The 24248-nt window shown below is 51.7% G+C and overlaps 2 protein-coding genes across 2 annotated transcripts in view; one reads left to right on the top strand and one right to left on the bottom strand.

The window, feature by feature from the left end:
- The window catches only part of GGA1 (golgi associated, gamma adaptin ear containing, ARF binding protein 1), a gene marked incomplete at its 5' end in the record, with an annotated part of 295702 nt that overhangs the window by 123794 nt on the left and 147660 nt on the right, over window positions 1–24248 (top strand). The gene's annotated exons all lie outside the window — the stretch shown is intronic.
- On the bottom strand, window positions 12030–14456 carry ELFN2 (extracellular leucine rich repeat and fibronectin type III domain containing 2; the record flags this gene model as incomplete). Its single annotated transcript, XM_082496515.1, has 1 exon — window positions 12030–14456. One exon carries the CDS (start codon window positions 14454–14456, stop codon window positions 12030–12032), a length of 2427 nt encoding a protein of 808 aa, XP_082352641.1.

The following is a 24248-nucleotide window of genomic DNA, read 5'->3' as shown; positions in this document are numbered from 1 at the left end:
AGCAGAGGTGAGGTGAGAACCCATGTCTTGTTCTGACAGTGCTTCAGATGAATGGCTGCTTCTCAGAGATAAGCGGCCAGACAGAAGAGGCCCAGAAGTCTGGATGCCATCACGCGTTGCCTACCTCCATCCACCACACCGATTAGACTTGGGATTTAGTGATGTGGAGAGAAAGTGAGGGAGACAAATCTCTTCCATATCCCAAAGGCACTTGATGAAGTCTGTCTGGGGGATAAGGGATGAGACTTTCCAAGAGACCCAGAGAAGTCCATTCCTCCCCCAGAGCAAGGGGACTCTGAGAAGGGAGTTCTTCAGTTTCTTCAGACCCAGGAGGTCTACAACAGTGTAAATTCACAGATGTAGTGACCCTGAAGTTCATACTCTTCTGTGGAAAGACCCCATAATATGCCAGAGTGATCACTCCAAGGCCTTCTATCAACAAGACAAGTTTCTTATTCCTCTGAGACAATACAAGGCTGTGCTGGCAAAGGCAACCTCTTCAGAGCATCCCTACATGGCAACAGTTGCAAGAAGGAAGAAGAGCTAAACCTCCATCACAGACTGGCTAACCTGCCTCAGGCAGTTTCACCTTCAGGCACACTGACTGCACAACAGGGTTGGAGAAATTAATGTCCCCTTCTCTGTTAAGAATCTGGGTGGGGGTGAGGGAGGAGTGTCTCCTCATCATCCCCAGAGTCAAACAGCCCAGCACGGGCAGAGTGGAGACAGGTGCAAACAGAGAAGTTCTGGGACAATGGGGACAGAAAATCCTAGAGAATCAGCTCTCTCCCTCTCACACTCCACCACCAGACCGGTGCTCTCCTCCACTGCACACTCAGTCACCGGGGAGGATGGACTAGATGATCTCCAGAGGTCCCTTCCAACCCTGACCATTCTGTGATTCTGTGATTCTGTGATTCTGTGACCTTCTCAGACAAGCAGGAAGGGTCCATGATGCCTTCTTACAGAAGCAGGATGTGCATGCCAGAGTGGAGTTGTCACCTGGTAGTTGTGGGTGGCCAAGCACCTTTCAGATCCTTGCACAGGTCACTCAAGCCTTGTTTTCTGTGGTCATTGCCCTAACAAGTTCTATCTTCCAGCTCAGCTCCCTGCAGCAGTGGAGGGAGGCAGGAGGACCAGTGAGGGACCTACTGCTCAACTCCCCTTCCAACAGACCACAGCTCCATAGGAGTTTAAAAACTCTCCACCTCCACCACATCATTCATTAAATCTCAGGGCCAGCTCAGACTGATCTGCCTCCTCAGGGCCTCTTCTTAACTGCTGGGTTTAGAGACACATGGCTTTTGCTGTAGCAAAAGCCGAACTCCCATCAGCTGATGCTGAGAACCGGTTCTCTCCCTTCAGTTGCATTTTCCCCCACATCATGTCCCACCACTGTCCCACTTCAGTCTGTGTTCAACCTTGCTTTTCACTCTTCTGATCTGTTTGCTCCACCCCAGCACCTCCAATGCCACTAAGAAGCTGAAACACCCTTTTCCTGGCCACCATAACCACCATCAATGCCACTGACACCTCCTTACTCCTCTCCTCTCCCCCAAAGGCACCATTCCCTGCAATGGCCCTGAAAGGAGAGCACTGTCCTCATGGAGTATGGTAACATAGCCTCAGAAAGCCTCTAATTAACCCTAATTAGCTAATTCATGGCTTCATCCTGGCAGCTCCTGCTACCAAGTGCTCAACAGACAGTGTCAAAAATACCAATTATCTCCCTGGCTGCCACTTGAGAAGCAGGGAGGAAGAGAAATGGGTGTCACGGGCAGAAAGTCTGGTGGATGTTGGTGACACAAGACAGACAGAAAACGTACGGCAGAGAAACAGATGCAACAGTTCTCTCCCCGCCTTATCAGGAAGGGATGAGAAGCTGGCATCTCGTGTGTCTTCTGGGCCAATGTCCAATCTGAGCAAAGCCCAGAATGAAATCCCTTTTCCTGCAGACTAGCAGATATCATGACGCTAAGCAGCCACTTTGCTTCCACTGAAGGCACTCATACACAACAGGTACAGCCACTTCAGCCTTTTTAGATTTAACCTGCCAGGCTTAGCACCTCCTTGCCCTGAATCCGACCTATGATGCAGGTTTGCTTGGCTTGGCCATTTTTGTCAGCTGCATCACTCTCCTGCGTCTCAGGACCTTGGTCCTGATGGCAAGGGCATTTTTGGCTTTTAGGAATCCCCAGTCATCCCCACCCTTAAATTCACCCCTGGATAAACTCCAGATGTTCAAGAAGGGAAAGAACAGAGTAGAAGGAAATCCCCAAGCCTGTGTGAGCAGCTAACAGCAGGCAGCTGGGGCAGCCTTATGCCTATTTGCTCACAAATCAGTGGGCAAGCCTGGTTCTTCCTCATGTTCCCTGCCTGGCAGTGCTTCTTCCTCCTTCAGCCACTTCATGCCAGAGGTCCTTTGCTCCCCCCGCCCTTTCTTCAAGCTCTGTCTTGTTATTCAGGTCCCGTTTGTCCCTCGATACTCATGGCAGAGCCTCCACTGTCTTTGGAGCTGGAGCAAGACAAGCGGGACAAGGCACTGGGCCGGAAAATTGGGTGCAGAAGTTGCAATGAATTCTTAATGACGCCCTTTCTGGCAACATATACAGAGAGATGGAGCTGAATGCTTTTCTTTTTTAAAGTGTTTCTTATTTAAAAAGTGATGAGGCTTTTGATCCACTTTCCACAGTAGCGTTGGCTGGGCCCCTGCTTACTTCTGCCTTGCTTAGCAGGGCAGCTCCTTACAGTTCCTCGGACTTACTTTTGATACCGTTCCCTCCTTCTTCAAGGTTGTGTGTTAACTGTCAGTCCCTGAGTAGTTTGGCAATCCCACTTCAAGAGGTATCATATAACTATGTTGTGACAGACCCTGTCCCAGGGACCTTGATGAGGGAAGGGAAGACACAGATCCCTGTTGGATACTTGGGAAGCCAAAGAACGGAGCAATTCTGCACCCTGCCATAGCCCACCAAGCCTGCGGCAAAACCATGAGTTTGGCCTTATAGCACAGTACCAGTGACACCAGTCCATCCATCGTCTTAACTATGTGTGTGAACCTGTTCCTTGTGCATTTGAGTCCTCCTTCCATCTCCCTTATCCCTTCACTCCTAAATCTTTCACTGTCAGGATGTTCGGGTTTGGTTTCTCTCTCTTTGTGTTTCCTCTGAGGATGAGAAATGCACAGGTTGTTCAGCCACATCCTCTGTTGCCCAGCTAAGGATGGACATGGCCTGTGCACCTGCACTCCCAAATACCCCTGGACTCTGTGTAGATCTCAGCCTGTCCTCCAGCTTGCATGACACACATCTTTGTGTTTTAATTGATAGTGCATCTAAGCCCTAGGGAAAGATGTTGGCCTGATCATTCCCTAGCCCGCACTGCACTCCTCTCCTTGAGGGACAGCCCTTGGGACAAATGTCAACAGGGTGACCCTCACACCCTCATCCATTTGCTCACTGCCCTTCAGAGATGTTGGTTACCAGTTCCATTGTGGCCAACATTATCTGGAAGGGAGAGATTCCTCACACTGCTCTCTTAGGCTTGGCTCAACCCTGAGAAGTCACGATTGCTCAGGGTGCCCAGGCACTGGAGCTCCAGAGAGCGGTGGTATCTCCTAATCTGACCTGGCTATTGTAAAAGCCACCAGGGTCTGGATAGGAAATCAAGGCTCAGAAAGGATTACCTTTACAGTGGAAACAGGATTCATCTGCCAGGCTGCAACTCCACCAGAGATGCTTTTCCAGGCCTGACAGTCAGTCCAGAAGAGGGCAATGTTGCCCACTTGCCTGTCTGTTTCACAATACATACGCGCATGCACATGCACATATACGCAAAGAGATCTCAACTGTCCCGTATGACTTCCAGCAAAAGGTTCTGTGGCTAAGTCAGTTCTTCCTGAGCTGCGGCAAACGATGGCTTGGATAAATTACTGAAATACATGGAAGTGGAAAAGAACCATGTCAGCATGAACCAACCACAAGACAACAGAAAATGGTCTTCCTGAGTCTGCAGGCAGCCTAAAATGTGAGGCTATGAGAAGCTACACTGTTCTTCTCCATGGTGGGTTTACTTAGTAGGCCAGCTCACGTCGGCCACCCAGGTGACCCCCTCTCTCACACTGTCCGCTGTAGCTACTTCACTGTTCACAGCACAGAGCTGGGCCTTTCTCCCACTCCATGACACAGCCGTTGTGGTCCACCAAGCATGTTCTGGAGGCAGAGGTCAGTGTGGTTTGCTGCAGGGACTGTTGGACACAGTCATATTTACCGGCACTTGAGAGAACAACACAGACACTCAGATGCAGCTCACACCTCATCTCTTCCCTGGACACATACCGGCTCACACAACCCTGTGCAGAGCAGAGAACTCCCAAGGTCTCTGACTGGAATCAGCCAAAGGCTGCTTAAATACAAGCACTGCTTAACTCTTTCATCAGAGCTCATTTTGGCCCAGAGGGCTGACTGCAGTGCCTCCATGTCCCCCCAGCCCAACAGTCCCCAGCTGGCTTTACGACATTCGTGATTACTTCAGCCCTGACAGTCTTCCCTTACCAAAGATTTCTGGTCCCCCTAGACAGCATTTTCAAATACATCTTGTCCTTTCTCATCCCTGTGGCAGAGCAACCAGATGAAATGCAGGGACTGTGGAGACAAAATCGAATTTAGCAACAAAATAAACAGCATGGGGGCACTCTACTGATTAGATTACACCTCTTTATAATTTATGCATTAAGTTCTCCCAAGGTTTGAGATTCCCTGTCTCAGAAGACCCATATCCCTGCACTGCAGAGATGCAGATGCTAGGAACACCACCTTGACCCAAAGATCCAGCTTCCCACCGACCACATGAAACTCTGATTAACCCCAGCCGAGCTCCTCTTTGTTATGTACCATTGTCCATCCCCCAGAGATGCACAGCCCAGCACCATTCCTTCCCCCACTCAATCATTCTTCCCAAGTCCAACAAAGAACGTGTCAGACTGTGAAGCATCTGCCTCTAGTAGCATCTGCCCCCAAGGCTGCTCTAAAATCAATTCAAGCATTAATAAGAGTCATCAGCTACTGCAGCAAATATATCCAGGAGCTGAAAGTCACTGTTGTGTCCACATTCACAGCCCCCCAAGACCATTTATTCCTATCCCTCCCTACACTAGGAGCAGAGGCTGTGACCTCAGCACATCCAAGCTCGGAAGCTGCGGTTAGACCTGTCTGATCAAAGCTGGATGTGCAAGGGCAAAAGAAGAAACCCTCTGAGCCAAGCAGCAGTGCTACTCATGGAGAAACTAGAAATGAGACAAAATAGGAGGTGAAGAAGAGACAAGACATGCAAGGGAATGGCTGCTATGTCACCATGCACAAATTGGCCTAATTATGTGTATAAATGCACCAATAGCCACGGATTTGCTGGCTGTATTCTTGACTTTAAATATTGATGCTCAGGAAGAGTTGAGATCAGGGTATCTGCTGCTGGATTAGGCTACAGATTGCTCAGTCATTATCCATGGCCAAATCACCTGGCTTGGACTGCCTTCCTACCGACAGCTCTGGAGCTTGGGCAGAGGATGCCCCTCAACGCCAGCTGCAGGTTTGTTGTGCAGACGATGGGCAAGGAAGTGCTGCCCTGCACCCAGGCAGTGCTGTATGCCTGCCTGGAATGGGGCATGAACTGGGTGCTGAGGGGAGGGGACCAGTGTTATGGCAGAACTAAGGACTCAGTAAAAATAGATTGGATGTGTCCAAACAAGTAGATGTCCGAGGGCAGAGAAACAGTGTATTTGGGGGTAGCAGATGGCCACTGGGTGCCTGGGAGAATCCAGAATCCTCCTCCCACACCCCCCCACAGAATTCTCAGTTTCTCCCGTACCCCATTCCCTCCCATCCCATCCCACCTCCTCTACAAGACAAGGTTGGGACAAATGGACTCGGAAGCAGCTTTTCATATTTTTTGCTTGTTGTTTTTTGGGTTTTTTTGTTGTTTTTTTTTTTTTTAAATAAGAAATTTATTGCAAATATAGAAATTGATTTTCTCCATACAGGAATCTCCGAGTTGAGGAAAAACGATTTCGTGCCATTCAGTTTTAAAACAGGAAAAGAAAAGAAAGAGAAAAAAAAAAAAAGAAAAGAGAAAGAAATAAAAATCTAAAAGAAGAAAAGAAAGAAAGAAAAAAAAAAAGGAGGAAGAAAAGAAAAGAACATAGCTCCAACTGAAATTTGTCCATACACAACCAGGGGGGGTCACAGGGTTGTTACGGAAGGAGGAACACCAAAGAGGCCACAAGGAGCCAGTCCCAGCAGCTGCCCCCCAGCCCCTTCCTTACATTCAAGGGCTGATACCCCTGGCTCTGTGCCCGGCAGCTGCCCGACCCTTCCCACCCCCTCACCCCAGGTGCTGTGCTTGTGGATGGACCAGCCGTACCAGCCCTGGAAGGTCTGGCCTGACCCAGACGGCCTCGTCTTCTCCTCCCTGGGGAAGGTGGAGAGCAGGCGGCGGGGGCAGGCCACCCAAGAGCAAGGCCTCACAGTGGCGGTGGTAGTTATGGGGGAGGCAAAGGCCAAGCCAAATGCACGAGGATGGGGCAGAGGGAGAGGGGACCGTAAGGGGGAGAAAGGGTGATTTACCTCCCGGTGGGGCACGGAGGAGAGGAGGTGCCCACCCAGTAGGAGAAGGAGAAGCTGGGCAGAGGTTGCCCTCTCTCCACCTGGGGACAGGGGGGTGGGTAGGGGTGGCCCTGTGGAGGGCTGCCCTGGTGGGACGGCGCACGGAGAGGTGTAGAGACGTCTCCCCACGGCACGCGGCTGGGGAAGGCAAAGGGAGGCAGACCAAGAACGCCCCTCACTGTACAAGGCCAGAGCAGCTGGAGGGACAGGGTGCAGGAGTGCATGGGTGTGTACACGGGAGGCAACAGATGCTCCTCTCTGCCCCTTCTTTGGGGAAAGACCCAAAAGCATCTGCCTCAGCCAGGGTGGGCAGGGGGCAGCTGAGGTGGGGCAGGCTCCGACAGCCCTACAAAAGACTCCTCTGTAGCCCAGTGGAGGGTGGCACTCAGTGTCCGTCCCACACCAAGCCACCCTGAAGATGTTCCCTCCTGCTCAGATGGTGGGGACAGCAGCAAGCTGCCTCCAGCAAGAGGACGCAGCTCCATCAGGCTCTTCTTGCATGCGGCTTGTGCGGAAGGAAGTGGTGGCGGTGGAAGGGGTGTTCTCCAGGCTCCCGGAGGCTGTGTGTCCTTCCAGATGCAGCTGAGCTTTCCGGTCAGCAACCAGCATGGCAAACGTGCTTTTGGGGCCCTGGGTCCAGCTCCTGCCTGTGTGGCAGCTGCCCACCCTGTAGCGCTGAGCTCTGCCCTACAGAGCATGGCCACAACTCATCATGAAGTCTGCCCAGCTTTTTTCTTCAGGCACTGCTGACTTACTCCCCACCTCCTCTCAGAGAACCCCCACCCCTGCACTAAATCCTTTCTCTCTCTGGTCCCTTTCTCCGTTTGCCATTCTTTCCAGTGTAGCCATCTCTTCCCTGGTCTTTCCAGCCTGTCCCTCCTCTCCACCCTCTCCATCTCCCTCTACCTGTCCCCTCCTTGCCTCCCCATTCCTTGGTCCCACAACACCTTCCTCACCCCTGCTGTGTCTGCCTCTCCTCACTCTTCCTCGCCTCCTTTTCCCTCTTCCCTCCTACATCTCCCCCTCCTTTTCCCAAGCCTGCCTGGCAGAGACTCCTCCAGGAAGGCAGGCTGATTAGCATTGCAAACACACAGAGGCCTCCTCAGACAGACATAAATCTTCATTTGTCAGTCATGAATATTTCACACCTGCCTCGGGAGGGATTTATTCAGCATGGAAGAGTGGGGAGGGGAAAGAGGGGAACGTGGCACCACAGCATAAGCTGGGGCAGCACAGGCTTTGCCTCACTGGAATAGCACCTCTAGGGTCTCACCTTCATTATTCTGGGTGCAGGAACCCAGCCCAGGCTCCTTCTCAAGCCTGTTCCTGGGGGAAGAGGGCAAGTCAGCACTCAACCTCACGCCTCACCCTCCACGCCATCCAGTGAGGTGAACTAAACCCCTATTTTCCCTGCCAAGGGTCACCAACCCAGAAATAAAGTATGAAAGGGGCAGGTCCTGGTTCTGCCCCATGGATCCACTTTGCCCTGGGAGAAGGCAGGGGTGAGGGACTCTTGCCAAAGGGCTAAGAGCCCATAGAGGGCTTAGAAACTTCAGGCAGTCTCTCCATGCTTTTTCTCATCACAGAGGCTTTAAGGGTTTCATCATGCCCTGCCCTCTGCCAGGGCCACCCATGGGAGAGGAGGGGTAGGACAGACCTAATCTAGAGCTCCCTGCAATCAATGAGATGGTGGGTGGTCTTCTAGTGATTGCAACCAGTTCTACGTCAAGCTTTCACTGTATCAGAGGCTTCCCTGCAGCTGAAGCACTCTTTGTTCTTCCCCCAAGAATAGCCTTGCTTGCAGATTTGGGGAAAGAGCAACCAGGGCATGGGGATGGTAGTGACCATTTCTCCTATGAGGTCTATCTTGACGGGCCTCCCTCCTGTTTCTAAATAATTCGTAGAAATGATGACCACTAGAAAGAGCAGGCCTTTGGTATATAACACATCCCCCTTCACACACACAACCCTGAAAAGCAGCTGAGACCACATTTGGGGCAAGGGGAGGGGGACACTGGAAAGAAGAAGGAATGTTTTTTATGGGGCTGATCAGGTTGGGTTCTCTTTGGGGTGTGTTCCCTGCCAAACTGGTAGGAATCTGTCATAAAATCACATCAGGGATGAATGAAAGGAGCAGGGAAAACAGGGACAAGGATAGGAGAGACTTTGGGGGAGAAGGTTAAATTCCAACAAACCGGCACATACACAACAGGTGTTTGCTCAGAAAAATACAGTAAAATCGTCATGCAAATAGAACGTTAAATCTGCTTTCCTCCAACAGGGCTGGCATCACTTTGTGAGCCCTTATCCCTGGGGAGGGAGCAGGACAAGGAAGAAGGGAGGAGGAAGGAAGGTGGGACACTTTGTTCCCTTTCCTTGCCCTCTTCCTCCCACAGAACAGTCCATCTTGTGCAAACTTCACCCACTGGTTTGGAGTGGGGGGCTACAGTTGGGAGAGAAATGGCTTGTCCCTCTTACCCAGCCTTACCCCCACCACAGGCAAAAGAAGGGCCTGATGATAGCTGTACCCCTGACCTTTCTTTTCTGCCTTGTTGGGGTGATGGGGGGAGGGAGCAGAAACCACTACAGGTTAACGCTCCCCCCAAAAGTATAGACTGAGCGGAACCGATTACAAGACCATACAGCAGAGAAGCACAGGGAGGGAAGAGGTGGGGAGAGGAACAGGACTCCATCCCCCTGTGCCTGTCATTCTCCTTCTCCTGTCCAGTTCTGTGCCCCAGCCATTAGTCTTTCCTTCTTGGGTGGTTGCCACACTGGAAGACCGCTGGGCCTTCTCCATGTGGTAGCTGGAGAGGTCTCTCTGCTGTGCCTAAGGATCTCTCACAGCATTTACCTGTCTTAATTTGCTGCATTGTCCCAACATGGAGGGACGCCTGGCAGCAGTGATGCGACTTCCCTTCATCTTCCTGCACACACGCACACACACAGACATGTGCACACATGCACACACACAGACGCGTGCACACACATCCCTACCTTCGGGTTGGACTGGCTCTTACAGTGTGGAGTCAGTCCCAGGAATGCCTCTGGACTCAAGGCAAAACAATGCCTAGACTGTGGCGAAGCAGGCTGACAGTGAAGGAGGCTGAGGCAATGGGATCAGGACCTGGCTTAGGATTGTTACCATCAGCATCCCTACAAGGAAGGAACCCCACGGATCTTCACAAGTTTAGACCTTGGGGATCCCCCCCTCTGGTTATCACACACCAGGCTCTGCCTACTGCTGCTCCTCACTTACAGAAGATGAAGTTGTGTCACCTCTGGCATAGAAATGAGCTCTCACAGCTGGCAGTGCTACTACCTGACAGATAACAGGCAGGTTCTCTGCAGGCAGCATGTAAATCCCTCCCAGAGAAGCTCCTACACCCTCATCCTTCTCCCAGGGCCTCCAAAAATACTGGGGCTTCTGAGGAGCACCTCAAAAAGGAAATAGACAATTAGGAAAGGCCGACACAACACAGGCCCTCACCCTCATCCTGATAGAGGTGAATGATTGTCAAGAATTGGTGTGTGCAGTTCATGGAGGGGAGGCCCACTGTGCTGCAGAAAGATGCACTCAGCACGCAGCACCCCTGCCTGACAAGAAAACTTTGGGGCAGATGGTGCCAAGATTGTGCTTTGTTGGGCTACTCAGAAATGGGATGACATGGAGAGGGTAGTAGGCTCATTCCCAACTCTGTGGCAAATCTTCTATCCAAAGGGCAGATGTTGGGACCTAGCAAGTGAAACCTGGGTTTTGCCAAGATGCTAACGGATCCCTAAGAAAAGTTTGTCACAGCTAACTGCGAGGAGGTGGAGGATTTAGGAGGTGATAGGTTGCTCTGATTTTCATGAGGGCCTCTCAGTATCCAAAGAAGCACTGCCATCCAGAAGCTGGTATCCTCTTCTATCCCAGCACACACAGTGTGGCTGCACACACAAAGGGAGCTTCTCCTGGAGTCATCCCCCTTGGGGTACTCCCAGGCCCCATTCTCACATCCGTTTTGTTTCCTGTGCTCCTGCCTTTACTCTAGGCTGTCTCCTATCCATACCGGAGTGCCCACAGCCTATGCACGAGGAAGCCACTTAGTGGCTTTTCTGTCAACTCAGTGAGGTGAGCAACCGAAATCCTATTCTTCACATCCACCTTCAAGTAAGGAGGACGGGTGATGCTCTTCTCATGAACACCCACCCTACACTCCATGGTGCAAGTCAGTTCAGAAGAGCTTCAGAAGCTTCATGTAGAACTTGTTCTGCTCAGCTCCCGTCCAGGTCCCTTCCTCATAGTAAAGGAGGGATGAACAAAGAATACCAAACCCACTGCACAAGGGCAGCCTGAGCATAGACATGTATGGTAGGGAGGACCTCTGATCTGTGACATTTGTGGAGAGATGGGAACACTTTACACCTGTGAGAGACAGCCTTTTCTTCCACCCCTCCTTGAGGACCTGGCTTGCCATGCCAAAGACCACATTCATACACCCCCACCAACTGACTGAAAACTGGCTCTGAGCAGGCCTGGAGAATGCCCATCACTCCAGAGTTGCTGGTGTTCATCACCAACGACATGACAGGAGAAGAGAAGCAGGAAGAGCAGCAAGGGCACAGAGCCTGTTGTGTGGCAGGCCCTACCTCCCTCAGTCCTTTGCACCTCCTCTCCTTCCTCTGAGGAGGATGGAGGCTCATGAAGTATCTAGACAGAAAGTGCAAGCCTAGGGAGCCCTAACAGGGAAGGGTAGGCAAGAGGAAGAGGAAAAGGGAAAGAAGTGAGAGAACTTCTTCCAACAAATCCCACATAGCTTGGAAGGGGACAGGAAAGAGAGAAAAGCCTCCACTGCCAAAGGAAATAGGGAAAAAAGGTAATGGAAGATTTGGAAAAGTAGGTGTATCAGGTGGGCAGAGAAGCTTTCTAAACCAAAGTCCTCCCCTTCCACCCAAAAGAAAAACCATCCCTCAACAGGAACAGAAAGAGCAATAGTTCACAGCTGAGTTTCATGCCCAGGTGAGTGTCCATCCCTGCCCTTCCCCTGCCACTGCTACCACCCCCTCCCAGGCCATTCCCACCCACGCGCATTCCAGTGTTGTTACCACAGTGTCAGAGCAGGATGCTCCTCCCAACCATCTGCAGGCAGAACAATGGTCCCCATAACACAGTAGAGACAATTCGGTGTGTGTGTGTCTGTGTGTCTGTGTGTGTGAGAGTTTTCTGTTGTTGTTGTAAACTTTAAGAAACAATTTTGTCAGTTTTGTATTTGTCGGGAGTATTTTGTTGTTGGTTTATTTTTCACAGTCAAGTGGCATATTTTTTTTTCTGGTTGTTGAGGGGGGGGTCTTGTTTTGTATTGTTTCCTTGGAAAGAGTGAGGGAGAGTCACAGCTTCTGCTGAGCAGAGACTCCTTTCCAGTAATCCAGGATGTCATGCAGATCCTCGTCCTTGGCAAACTGAACTTTCTTCCGCAGGGCATGCCCAGCCGCCATGTAAACCTCCTCCCTGTGGTGCTTCTTGTAAGGCCGGAATCGCTCCCAGATCTTGTGGGTGCTCTCTGATGAGTACTCAGGGCTGGAGGAGTAGCCTGAGAAGTAGTGTCTGGGGGAGAGCTGGGAGTACGTGGAGTCTCGCTTGGACCGGGAGAGTGGCTTGAGGAATGACACCCGCTGGCTTAAGGTGTCAGCACTTTCCTCATAGTACAGGGCCGGGAAGGAGTGACGGTGCTCACTGCAATGGTAAGAAGGCTTGACCTCCAAGTGGTGGATGGCGCCTGGGGACACCAAGGGAAGACGATCCAAAGGGCTGTTGAGTGGGCTGCCCTTCTCAATGTATTTGGAATCAGACTTGCTGAGTGGTGGGTGGTCAGGCACATCCAAGCTGAAGACCTTGGCACTCTTGATGGAGCCACTAGAGGAGACGCTGCAGGTCTTCCTGGCTACGGCAGCATCAGCACTGAGCTGGCGCTGCAAAGGGTGATGGGAGCTTTCCTTGTAGGGTGGGGAAAGAAAGCTGGGCCGCTCTAGTCCACCCGAGGAACTGGCTGGGATGGACTGGCACTCAAAGGCCATGTCTGAGTCAACACCAGTTCCACCACCCAGGAAGGAGGCCGTGTCCAGCTTGAGGGCATCAATGCAGTTGTTGATGATCTGGTTGACCTTGTCTACCTCCTTGGCTATAGTAGAGATCTCAGCAGCTGAGCCTTGCCCATTGTCAAGCTCCCTCAGGTCCTCATCCCGCTGGGCTCGTTCCAGCCCATCCCCACCACCAGTCCGCACCTCAATGTAGTTACCTTTAGTGGTGACTTTAGGAGTCTCCATCCCAGTCTCCATTGATTTTGATGGGGGCAACTTCTCCCCAATCATGGAAGGGATGGAGGACATCCGTGTGACGGGGATGACTGGTGGCTCGCCCAGCTTCTGGGAAGGATGGACCATGGTACTGGTGTCAATATCTGATCCATAACGCATTTCCAGAATGGTCTTTTTGACATTAAGGGACTTCTGTTTCTCCTCCTGCATCCTCCGCTTCCGCAAGCAGTAGTACACCACCCCCAGGACAATGACCATCCCAAAGAGGCAACCCAGAGTGGTCATGATATAGTGGGTGGTGGTGGAAGTACTGGAAATAGGGTCCTCCCTGCCTTTGCTCCGGGTTGCAAAGGTCAGGCAAGTGTGGTTGTAGCGCCTGTTGTTGCGGATGGAGGCCACACAGAAAGTATAATCAGTGTGGGCTTTCAACTTGTTGACAGTGACATATTCCTTCTTGCTTTTCAGTGTTGCTATGTCAGAAACGTAGCTGTTGTTGTATTGGACCAGCACATACATCTTACTGTAGGGCATGGGAATGGTTACCATCAGGATGGCTGAGGTGATGGTGACATCATGGAGCTTGATGCTGGGACTGAAGGACGAGTCAGTAGTGGAGGAAGCTGGAGGCTTGACTGAGAGGAAGTCCCCAGGGCTGATGGCTGAGCCCTCGTCCAGGTCTCGTTGGGAATCGGGGGTATAAGGGGTGGGGTTGACCCTGGAGAGGGAGGGGATGGTGCCACCTCTGCACATGGACTGGAAGATGGTGATGGCATTGCGGTTGTGGTGAGGCCGAGGTACCAGGAGTGGGTACCCAGCGAACTCCCGAGGAGTCTCACACTGGAGCCGGTCATAGTTCTTGGTGACATTGTTGAAGAGTGCCAGCCAGTTAAGAAAGCTGTAGAGGCTACAGTCACAGTTGAAGGGGTTGCCAGCCAGCTCACACACCATCAGATTGCTCAAGCTGGTGAAAGTGTTCCCCTCCAGGCGGCTGAGACGGTTAGATGACAGGTCAATGCTAATCAAGCTGGGGCACTCGGAGAAGGCAGTAGGGGTGACCAGCTCAATTAGGTTGTGCTGCACAAAGAGAAACTGGAGGCGAGCCATGCCCCTCAACATGCCCTCTGTCAGGTTGGTGAGTTTGTTGTAGCCCAGCTGTAAGACCTGGAGGTTTGACTGGCCCATGAACGCCCCATCCTCGATATAGGAAATCTCATTCTTGGTCAGGTTCAAATCAGTCAGGTTGCCGAAGCGGTTGAGGGAGGAGTACAGCACCACTTTGAGCTTATTCTCGTTCAGACGCAAGTCGTGCACCGTGCTGTTGATATGCTGGGGGATGGTCTCATATGGGGGCTGGTTCTGGCTACAGATGGCCAGCCACACATAACCTTTGTCCCCCTCGATCAGCCAGCAGTCACCTCGCACAGTGCCAGGGGAAAAAAAGCAGAGCAGGGCAGCTGCCCACAACCCCAGGCACATCATGGTCTGAAGTGGTGCCCTCATCAGGACAAAAAAAAGCACAACAGAAAAAAGAAACAAAATTGCAGGACCACAGCAAAAGGAAACTAAGGGGCAAAGGGAAGAGAAAGGGGCAGTAACTGGAGGTTTAGTAATGAAAGGGCATGAGCACCCCAGTTCTATTAGGTGTCATCACCATTATTTCTTCTTGCCCTCTGGGTCAAGCCAGGAGCATGGAGCCGGGGGGACGCGTGCAATCTGCTTCCAGCACACGCAAAGGTTATGACCACAGATGATTGGTCTGGAGGGGATCTACCTTGTGCTTCTTTTCTAAACAAAAAATCAGACCGAGGATAACGAATCTTCTTTGATGCTCCTGAGCGACTCGCCCACCTTTTCCACTTTCCTCCCTCCCACCCACCCCCCACCCACACCGACTCCACCCCAAAACAAACCCAAGCCCTCCCCCTCTTGTCTCCCCCCACCCCTCCACGGTGTGATGTGGAAGAACAAGGCAGGGCTGCCTCCTCTGTCGCTCACGCTGCCTCAGTTCCTCCTCCTTCTCTTCCTTCTCTCCCAGGTTCCCTCTGAGAAGCTTCAGAGCTTCAGATCAAACATGTTGAAAACAAAAATACAGAGAGGCAAAGAGCAAGTGTGCACGAGAGAGATCCATCTGTCACTGGAATCTGGAAAAGAAAGCACACAGGAGACAAGAAGAGGCATCAGTTGGAGGAGGTCTTTGAGATAAGAGTAGAGACAGCAAGGTTTCATGAGAAGAGGGAGATGATGTGGAAGAGACAGCATTTGGGGGGGGAGGTGCAAGCAAGGGAGGAGTGGGGCTGCCTGCCATGCTGATAAGCCTTTGAGAAGGGAACCCTCAAGACGTATAATCTCGTATCACAGTGGTATGCAGAAGGGTAGCTGGGCTCCCTTAACTAACCTTATCACAGGCAGGGACCTGGGGGAAGGCAGCGGTGGAGGGGCAGAAGGGGAAGGGGAGGGAGGGTGAGAAACAAAAGGCTGCTATTGCGGTCAGCTGGTAACTCCTAGTGTAAACAAAGGCAAGCCCCAAGCACAGCCAAAGCCGCAGATTTTCAGCTGCCTGAAAATGATGTACACAGAATGCGTGAAGCAGGGGAAATGCAGGCAAGCCTCCTCTCCTGAAAAGAAAGAAAGAAAGAAACAAAAACACAACAACAGAAAAAAACCCAGCACTTTTTTTGTTTGTTTCCTTACTTCCTTGATGCAAGAGGGATAAATAATTCAAGCCACGTGTAACTACTTGTGCTCTAAAAATTGTTGCTGCCTCTTGATGCAGGGACAAGGCTGTTGAGGTGAGCCAGCCTGGTTTGAGCATGCTGGGGGGGTTGATGGTGGGGAGGGCAGGGTGTAGGCAGGGTGTCAAATACCAACCTCCAGCCTCTCACCCAGCAATGCCAGCAGTCCTGAGCTGGAGCACATCACCCACCTACCCCTCACCAAAGGGAGGGGCTTCCACCTTCCTACTTTGCCACCTCTCCTTGGGGGTTATAAACACTGCTCCTCTGTGGGACAGGACACCCAGCAGGAATGAGCGGTAAAGTGACATTTGCTTCAATGTATTTCTGGACTTCTGGGCAAGCTCCTGGTTCTGACTGGGAAGGGCAGCCTGGAGCACCCTTCCCTCAGGCTGCAGCTTCAACCCTTCTCCCACTGTGCTGAGACAGGAGCCTGGCAGGGGTATCCTCAGGCAGCGCAGAGGAAATAATTTCATGCAGCAGATAAAACATGTGGGCACTGTGCTCTCTTTTTTTTTTTTTTTAATTTTGAGCAGAAAGAAAACAATAAAAAACAGAGAAAAGGATTTTTAGTTAATGAAAAATAAGGATCCCCTCTTGCCCCTTTTATTTTGGGGGGAGGCTGCTCACTAAAGATATCACCAAAGCTTTTGCTGCAAAAGCTGAACCAATTTCTAGCACAGAGACACAAAGGGCAGAAATAAAATGAAGGAAGATAAATGGAGGAGGAGTGAACCCTTGAGGAACAAGGCTTACGTCTGTGGAGAAATCTGAGCTGATTTGGGTCTGTGGAATTACCAGGCCAGCTGGATTAAAGGATCAGAGATAGTGTCACAGAGAAACACTTAAATATTCAATAATCCAAAAAGCAAAGCCAAGATGGAGAAGGGGAGGGGGAGAAGAGCTAGACCAATGGAAAAGACAGAGAGAAAGCCTCTGTTCCCCACAGCTCATCATCTGAGGCCACCAAACTCATGTCATTTATGGTTGTCATATGATGGCCTCCAGCTGCTGCCTCAGCTTTGCATCAGCCAGCACTGAAGCAGAAGGCAGAGGTTTTTACAGTCTGTTGCTTTGTTTCTCAGCCTTATAATCCAATAAGAAATAATTTCCTGACACTGTCTCCCCAGATGTATCAGATAGGAGGCACATCTGGCTGTCCACAGATTGGGACCCACAGGCCTCTGATATTCCTTAGTGCCAGTCCCCTTTTCTGTTCCACCTTTTCCAGCGGTGACTCAATCCAGAGATACAGCCAATCCCCCACACCATCTCTGGCCCTTTCCCTTTCTCTCTAATGCTCCTTCAGTTTGCCTAGTGTCTTCCGCTGAACAAAAGAGTGGCAGATACTATCATGCTTTTTGCACGTTGGTGCCCAAACTATGTCCACCCCAGGAAAGGCCAGGGGCAGCCCCTGAGCAAGCAGGGGCTTGCCCAGATTTTAGCCAGCATCCTTCACAAAGCATTAATGCTTTGGCCTGTCTGTCTCACCTCACCAAATACGCTGTACAATATCCAGCTCCATACAGGAACACCCCAGCACCCTTGCTTTGACCCCTTCTGGTAGGGCAGGTTGCTCCAAATTCTGTGCTGAAGTCATCGTTGCCTGCTGTTCATGGTGCACAGGGACAAACTATGAGGTAAGGACTATGTTCCTTTCCAGCAGCCCCAGCAATCACTGAGAGCCACCCCGTCCCACTCAGGGAGCTGCACTTGGGCAGCACAAACAAGGCTTGGAAGGGGAGATGTCTTAGCAGCCTGGAAAGGAAAGAGGTAGCTGGGTTAGGGGGTGGATGGAAATGAAGGTGATATTTATCCTTGTTATGTGTCAAAAACAAGGTGACCATGCAGAGAAGGTCTGCTTCCTGTCTACCTCCCACCTTGGCTGTGCAACCTTGCCCACGCAACCTTGCCCCAGCTACAGGCCAAAGGAAGGGCCAAGCCATCCATCAAGCCAAACTCATTGGTCACCTTGGGTCTCCAAACTGTCTGTGTACAAGTAATATGCAGATCCTGCTATTCTTCCCCCAATGGCTCCTGTCTCCCCGCTATCACACGGGTTTTAAGGGCCCGGAGGCCAGCCCAGTCTGTGGCCTCCTCCACCCCTGCCCACAGCCCAGGACCTCATTTCAGCTTAGCCCAGTGCTGTTAGTCCCTGCCATAGCAATGCCGTAGGAGTGCCAGTCTCCAGCTCCACCAGAGCCACCCCCTGCCCTTTAGGGAGCAGCTGCTCCCTGATATTGGCAATTCACAGGCAAGGGGAGGCCAAGCATGAGTGTCAGCACCATGCCCTCCCGCAACTGTCTAGAGCCAAAGGAATGTAAATCAGATAGCGTTGGAGTCCAACAACACAAGGAAGCAACACTCTGTCCTTTCTGCTGGCCTAAAAGGTGCTGACAGTGGAGTTGGCTGTTTCCCTCCCTTGCTTGTCAGGCAACAGAGCAAGAAGATGCAGGGGTGGAGGGTGGGCACAGAGACCAAGGGCAAGCAACTCCAGCCCAGAGGAGAGACGAGGAAGGGACACGAGATCTGTTTTACACGGCAGGTGCAAGGTCACCACCCCCATGTGCTGGGCCTACCCGGCTGTAGGGTTCCAACACTCTTCAGTGTAATCCAAGATGTCTCTTACAATGTGCCTTTGGCTCCTAGCCAACCTCATGTATGCAAGAGCATCAAGAAACAGTAGTGGCGTTGTGCCTATCAATGGCTGTACCTTCCTTGGCTGGCACAAAGTCAACCCATCAGCTCCAAGCTCCCAACAATTTCCCTCTGGTTTATTCCCTGCTAACGGATGCCTCAATTTTATTGGCACTTCTTTGCACCAGAGTGTTTGGAGAAGACCAGAAGGCCACAGGCATGGTTCCCCTCTTTGGAGGAGAGAGCAGCGAAGGCGAAATGGAGGTGGGAGAGCCCCAAATCTGAGTCAGGAGCTGGATGTCCTGATAGCAACAGACAACACTTTGGCTCGGGGACCAAGGTGGCATAGGGAAAGACACAGGAGTACAGTCACTAGTTAGATGGCCAGGTATGAGGGCAGATTAAAATACAACCACTGAAAGTGTGGACAGGCATGATATAAGGAACAGAGACAAGCTGGGGGTTGAGGGAGTGGAAGAACCACGACTGAGAGAGGCTACAAGGTCTAGGGGCCACGATGTGAAAAGGCAACCAGAAAAGCCACATACAGCAGCAATTTGGGCCTGAAATTCTCATCTTGTCAACCTTGTCCTCCTGGGGCCCAGTGCACTGGAAAAAACAGCACTTAATTCTACCATTGCTTAAACGGTGCTAAGAGCCTCCCATTAGAAATGTATGCATTAAAAAACTGCCAAGCACACTTGACTCCTCTGGGGACACCCCGAAACCAGGCCAAAGCTCCTGCCGCTTTCTTTCGCGTTGCGCTGCAGTTGGGCATCAGCCCTCTTCCTAGCTCAGTGCGCTGCCTTCTCCTGGTGGACCTCAGGGCACAAACACCATCTCCAAGGGGCTCTGCCTCCCCTCTCTTGGGTTCAAGGTCCTTCCAGGATTTCTCTAACCACTTTCTGAAAAAAAGGGGCCTTTCCCAGGGGTGCTTGGTAGTGGGAGCTGGTGCTTTGAAGGGAGTCTCCACACCTGCTGGATAGTTTCTGTAATACACACTGCTGTGAGCATCACTGCAGCTGCTTCAAATCACCACCCAGAGATGGTCTTTGCTTTTGCCCCTGGCTTTAGTGAAAGGGCAGTGCCATGGGAGAAGCTCACAGCACAGGTGTGGCCCTTACACAACAGCAGCCCCTTCCCTTTCAGCCCTGCTGCTTCCAGGGATGTTCCCATTTATTGCAGGAGTTATCATCAAGTCATGCAGCGAAGAATCTGTGGCTGTGCCCCAAGGTCCTCCAGAAGCCCAGAGAAGTTTGAGACCAAGAGAAGAGGAGCAGGAAGCCTGATGACCTGTGAATTTGTGACATGGAAGACATTTGTGTGAGAGAGAGAGAGAGAGAGTGTCTTCTATTACAGCTTGTCTGATATCCACCAAGGGTTGTGCTCACGCAGCACTCTTCCCTTTAATGGGGCTGTATGAATGTTTCTCTCTCGTTTTCTCTCTTCTCTAATTTATCCCCCTATTTTCATGAAACACCTAAGATCACAGCATCTCTGAGATCCATCCCAATGTTACATTTATTTGAAATTGGCCCTGTGGCTTCAAAAATCTAGAAGACAGAGGAGCTGGCTTAGACAGAAACATAAAAAGAAAAAAAAAAAAAAAAGAAGCTGTAGAGCTACCCTAGAAAGTCATGCAACAAAAGGTGTTTTCATGTCACTAACCAGACAAAGCCTTCATCCCTTACAGGGGCTGAACTGGTATCCTGGGTCCTGCTGAAGGGTAGGTTAGAGGCTCTGTGAGTTTTGGCAGAGTGCTACCGCAAGAGAAATCTCGTGGTTCAACTCTGGGCAGGTTCATTTCACCACATATAAATCTACAGTGCCTGCTGGGAGAAAAATCATCCCTCTGAAAGCTGGGCTGGCCCTGTCATGAGTGGGGAGGAAGCTCAGGGCTCCCAAACTCCAGCTGTCCCTGGCACGAGGAAACCCAAAGTGCTAGGATCCCAGCAGGATACTGCGGTGAGGAGGCCCACAAAACCACACAGGATTTCAGCTACTTCTCGCAGGACACTGCTGCCAGGATGTTCACAGCACTCAAATTCCAGCCAGCAGCGATGGGGCCCTGCAGAGAGGAAGGGACAGAGGGCTGGAATACAGGCTGTAGGACTGCCCCGAGGACATGCTGCTCTGCAGTCCTGCCCTTTGGCCTGTTCGGGGCATGGGAAGAGTTCAGGTGTTAACCTGACGTTACCATCTGCCATACACGTTCACCCAGGTTCACGCAAATGCACAGCCGTTGACTACAAACCTTTGCTGGGCAAAACAGCTTAAAGACTAACCATGAAAAAAAAGGAACACGATGCTGTATGCAAAACCCTTGCTCTCCCATCGCGCCTCCCCAACAGCGATTAGATGCCTAATTTGTTAGGCAGCAAGAAAGAGAGAATGGGAAAGCTCAGGGGAGAAAAATGAAGCAGCTCAGAAGCATGAAAGAAAAGAGAGAGCTTTAGAAGCGTAAATCTTATTTTAGAGTGATAAATACTGGCAGAAAGGTCTTTCATATGCCAGTGGTTCCCTGGCAGGCCAGAGAGCCACCTTTGTTTTCCAAAGTGAAATGGTTACCTTTTATATTAATATGATTATTGAAGATTAAGGGGGATTTGCATCAAGCCAGCTCCACCCAGACAACCCGTGGCAGCAGCCCACAGGAGTGTGTGCATGGGGGTAGGCTTGGGGAACAGCCTTCTCCAAACAGAAGAGGATGGCATGAGATTACAGGTTCCACAAAAAAATATTAGCAGCAACAAAGCTGCCTCCATCACTCTCCCTCCAGGGGAGAGAGGGGCCTGGGAAACATCACCACCCCTGGGTGTCATCCCATGAGACCAGACATGAGGCAGTGGAAAGGCTTAGAAATAATTCCTGTTGGCAACGTGAAAGGAGCGTGGGCTCTGTGTGGCTGTCTGTAGGGACCTGCCATCGGGAATGCAACAGCAAGACTGTCTCTGCCTGGGCACGTGCCTGGGTGTTCACGGGGGTGAGTCACTGTAGAGAAAGGGGTGGCAGTGTCGGTGGAGGGGGTGCGAGGCAGAGGGGGAATATATGCGGAGGAGTTGCCATAGGTGATGGGGTGGATGTGCGGGCTGGGTGTGCATGTGGGTTAATCACTCTGTGAAGCAAAGAATGAGCGCTGACTCCTGGGCTGGGGGGAGGAATTGCCATGGGGAACCAGGCAAAGCGCTGGTTGGGAGTGTGTGCGTGTGCGCATGTGTGTTTGCATGGAGCAGTCACCGTGGAGAAAGGGGTGGGAGTGTTGGCTGTGTGTGAGGCGCCGTAGGGAACGGGGTGGGAGCACGGGCTGTGCGTGGGCGTGCGTGGATCATGGGAGACGACCATGGTTGCGCGAGTGTGTGTATGGGAGAAGGGCTGTAGGAAAAGGGGTGGAAGCACTCCTTCTGTATATGTTCCCCAACGTGAATCACTGTAGGGAGCAGTGTGTGAGGGCTGGCGTGTGCGTGTGGGAGGGCGGTGCTGTAGGGGACAGGGGACGACCTCTGCTCTCTTCGAGCTGTCAGGGGGAAAGGGACAGTGGCAGCTCTGCATGAGTGTGCGTGTGAGCTGCCACAGGTACCAGGCCAGGAGTGGGGGGCTCTGGGTGCATGGGAGGGAGCTGCTGGAGGGAGCAGGGTGGGAGCACTGGCTCTGTTTGTGTTTGCTGCAGGGGAAGGCACATGTCCAGCATGATGCCAGGAGGAATTCTTGGGCTGTATGTGATATCACTGCAAAGATCCCCATCCCCTCAGGGTCGCTGTGAGGCCTCTGCCATCCAGTGCTGGCCTTGATGCCCTATTTCCTACAACAGCACCTCCTGGCTTTCACTAGGCTGGCTGTGAACTGCAGGTTCACAAGCTATTTAAGAGATGCCCTCACTCAAACCAAGCAGACCTCCAGTATTTCTGGATGCTAAATATATCCCCAACAACCCAGCAGTGCCAGTTTGGAGTGCCCCCTGTGCTGCAGGTACAGCAGGGAAGGGGCATGAAGGGGGTTAATTCTTGCACTACAGCTCACTACTGTCTCTTGGCAGAGGGACTCAGAGCCTAAGCAATCACACAGGTCCTGGGCTGGCTAAGGGTAGCAAGCACTTCACAAGGCGCACTGGTGGCCAGTCATCCTGTGGAGGATACCTCCAGGCCTGTAAACGGCACGAGCATTGGCATTCCAGCATCCTTCAACATACTCTTGCCTTCCAGCCAACCTTCCCCTGGGTGGCCATCTGAGAGATGTTCCCTCACCGTCAGTGAGGCCTCTCTCCAATTAGGACAAGCAGCCACCCCAGTACAACTCCAGCATGAAAACTCCAGAGGTCAAGCCACCATTCCAGTGAAAGGAAGGGGCTGCCCTTGCGTCGCCTTCCCAGCCAGGGTGTCTCCAAGAGTCATGTGTCATTACCCCAAGTCATTAGTCTGCAAGATGTCAAAGGACAGGTCAGTCCCTGTGCTCTGGTTTCCTGCAAATGGCGAGTCAACCAGAAGCTGTTACTGATGGTGGTTCAAATACAGCAGATGCAGTCCAGGTCTGGTGTGGGGCAGAAGCAAAGGAAAGGTGGGGGGTACATGGAGAAGCTGTTTCAGGTGAGCCAAGAGTGAAATGCTGTGGCAGCATGGGCTAATGGGGATACTTCAGCCCCTCAAAACTCTTCCTCTGGTCAGCACATGCCTGGATTCAGCAAGAGGAGTAGCCCCATGCTGGACAAGACATTATGTTTCCATATGGCTGCTTCCACCTTCCCTCCATCCTCCACCCCCAGGCACAGCTCAGCCCAGCTGGGGAGGGACCCTCCTCCCGGCCAGCTCGCCCACCTATATTTCAAACTAACATCTGACATGCATTTTGACACAGCCGTGCCTCCCCTCTCTTTTCCCCACTACCTTGCCTTGTTTAGAGCCTGTTTTTTTCTTCCATTGCCAAAACACAATGACTGTTATAATTAACAGATTATCTCAGTGCGACAGCTGCAGTCCTTTGAAAATTAGGTTGAATAACAGGATCCTGCCGTATGGTAATTTCTTTTCATCTCTCAAATATTTTCTCTCTCTCACTCTCGTTTCTACCTCATTTCTTTTTTTCTTTCTGTCTTTTCTCTCTACCCCCTCCTACCTTTCACCAGCTTCCTGACTGCATGAGCGATATCTTTGGGGTGAGACAGGCTGAAGGGCTCTCTCTACCTTCGTCAGCTGTTTTCATTCCTCTTCTTTTACTGCCACACCTCGCAGAGAGGCAGTGTTTGCAAGTAGGATCATAAACACGTCAGGAAAAAACGTACCCACCAGAGGCCATGGTCAGGGGCCCTCTCTGAAGCCCCACAGGCTCAGAAAGGCAGCCCAGGGAATTCCAGGGGAAGGGGAGAAACCGGGATGCAGTAGCCTGAACCACTGCCTGCAATGTTCCCACGGGGAGCTGAGTGCAGCGGTGTGGCTGAGTGGTTTGTACTGAGCTAGCCGGGGTGCTCTACCCACCCACCTACCCGTCCGCCTTCTTGCTGACTCAGTATCTGCCCCTGACTCACCACTTGCTCACTGAATGGGGACTGGCAGTACTTACACGGCATCCTTCCCTCTCGCTAAGGCAATAGCTCTGCCACTTACCACCCCCTCTCCCCATTATCCACCTACATCTGTCTCTCTACCGACTCAATCAACCCAAGCCAGCCAAAAAAGTAGCTTGCTGGAAATTCAGGGTTTCAAAACCAAAATAAGAACTGGTGCTGCTCCCAGCTGGACCCAAACTAAAGGCTCTGGAAATCTCCTCCAGGACTGGAGATCCCCTGGCCCCTACTGCAAACTAGACTGATCCATTCACCAAAGTGGCTGGACTCCTCGGCCTCTGCTTGGGCAGACGTGCTACCACCACACAGCGTTTCAGGCTGCGAGGATGACCAGTCAGACATATGGGACGGGTCTGTTGGGATGGTGCC

The sequence above is a fragment of the Vanellus vanellus genome, assembly GCF_965231255.1.
Source record: "Vanellus vanellus genome assembly, chromosome: 1".
Classification (NCBI taxonomy): Eukaryota; Metazoa; Chordata; class Aves; order Charadriiformes; family Charadriidae; genus Vanellus; species Vanellus vanellus.
This window is presented reverse-complemented; position numbering and strand designations above follow the sequence as displayed.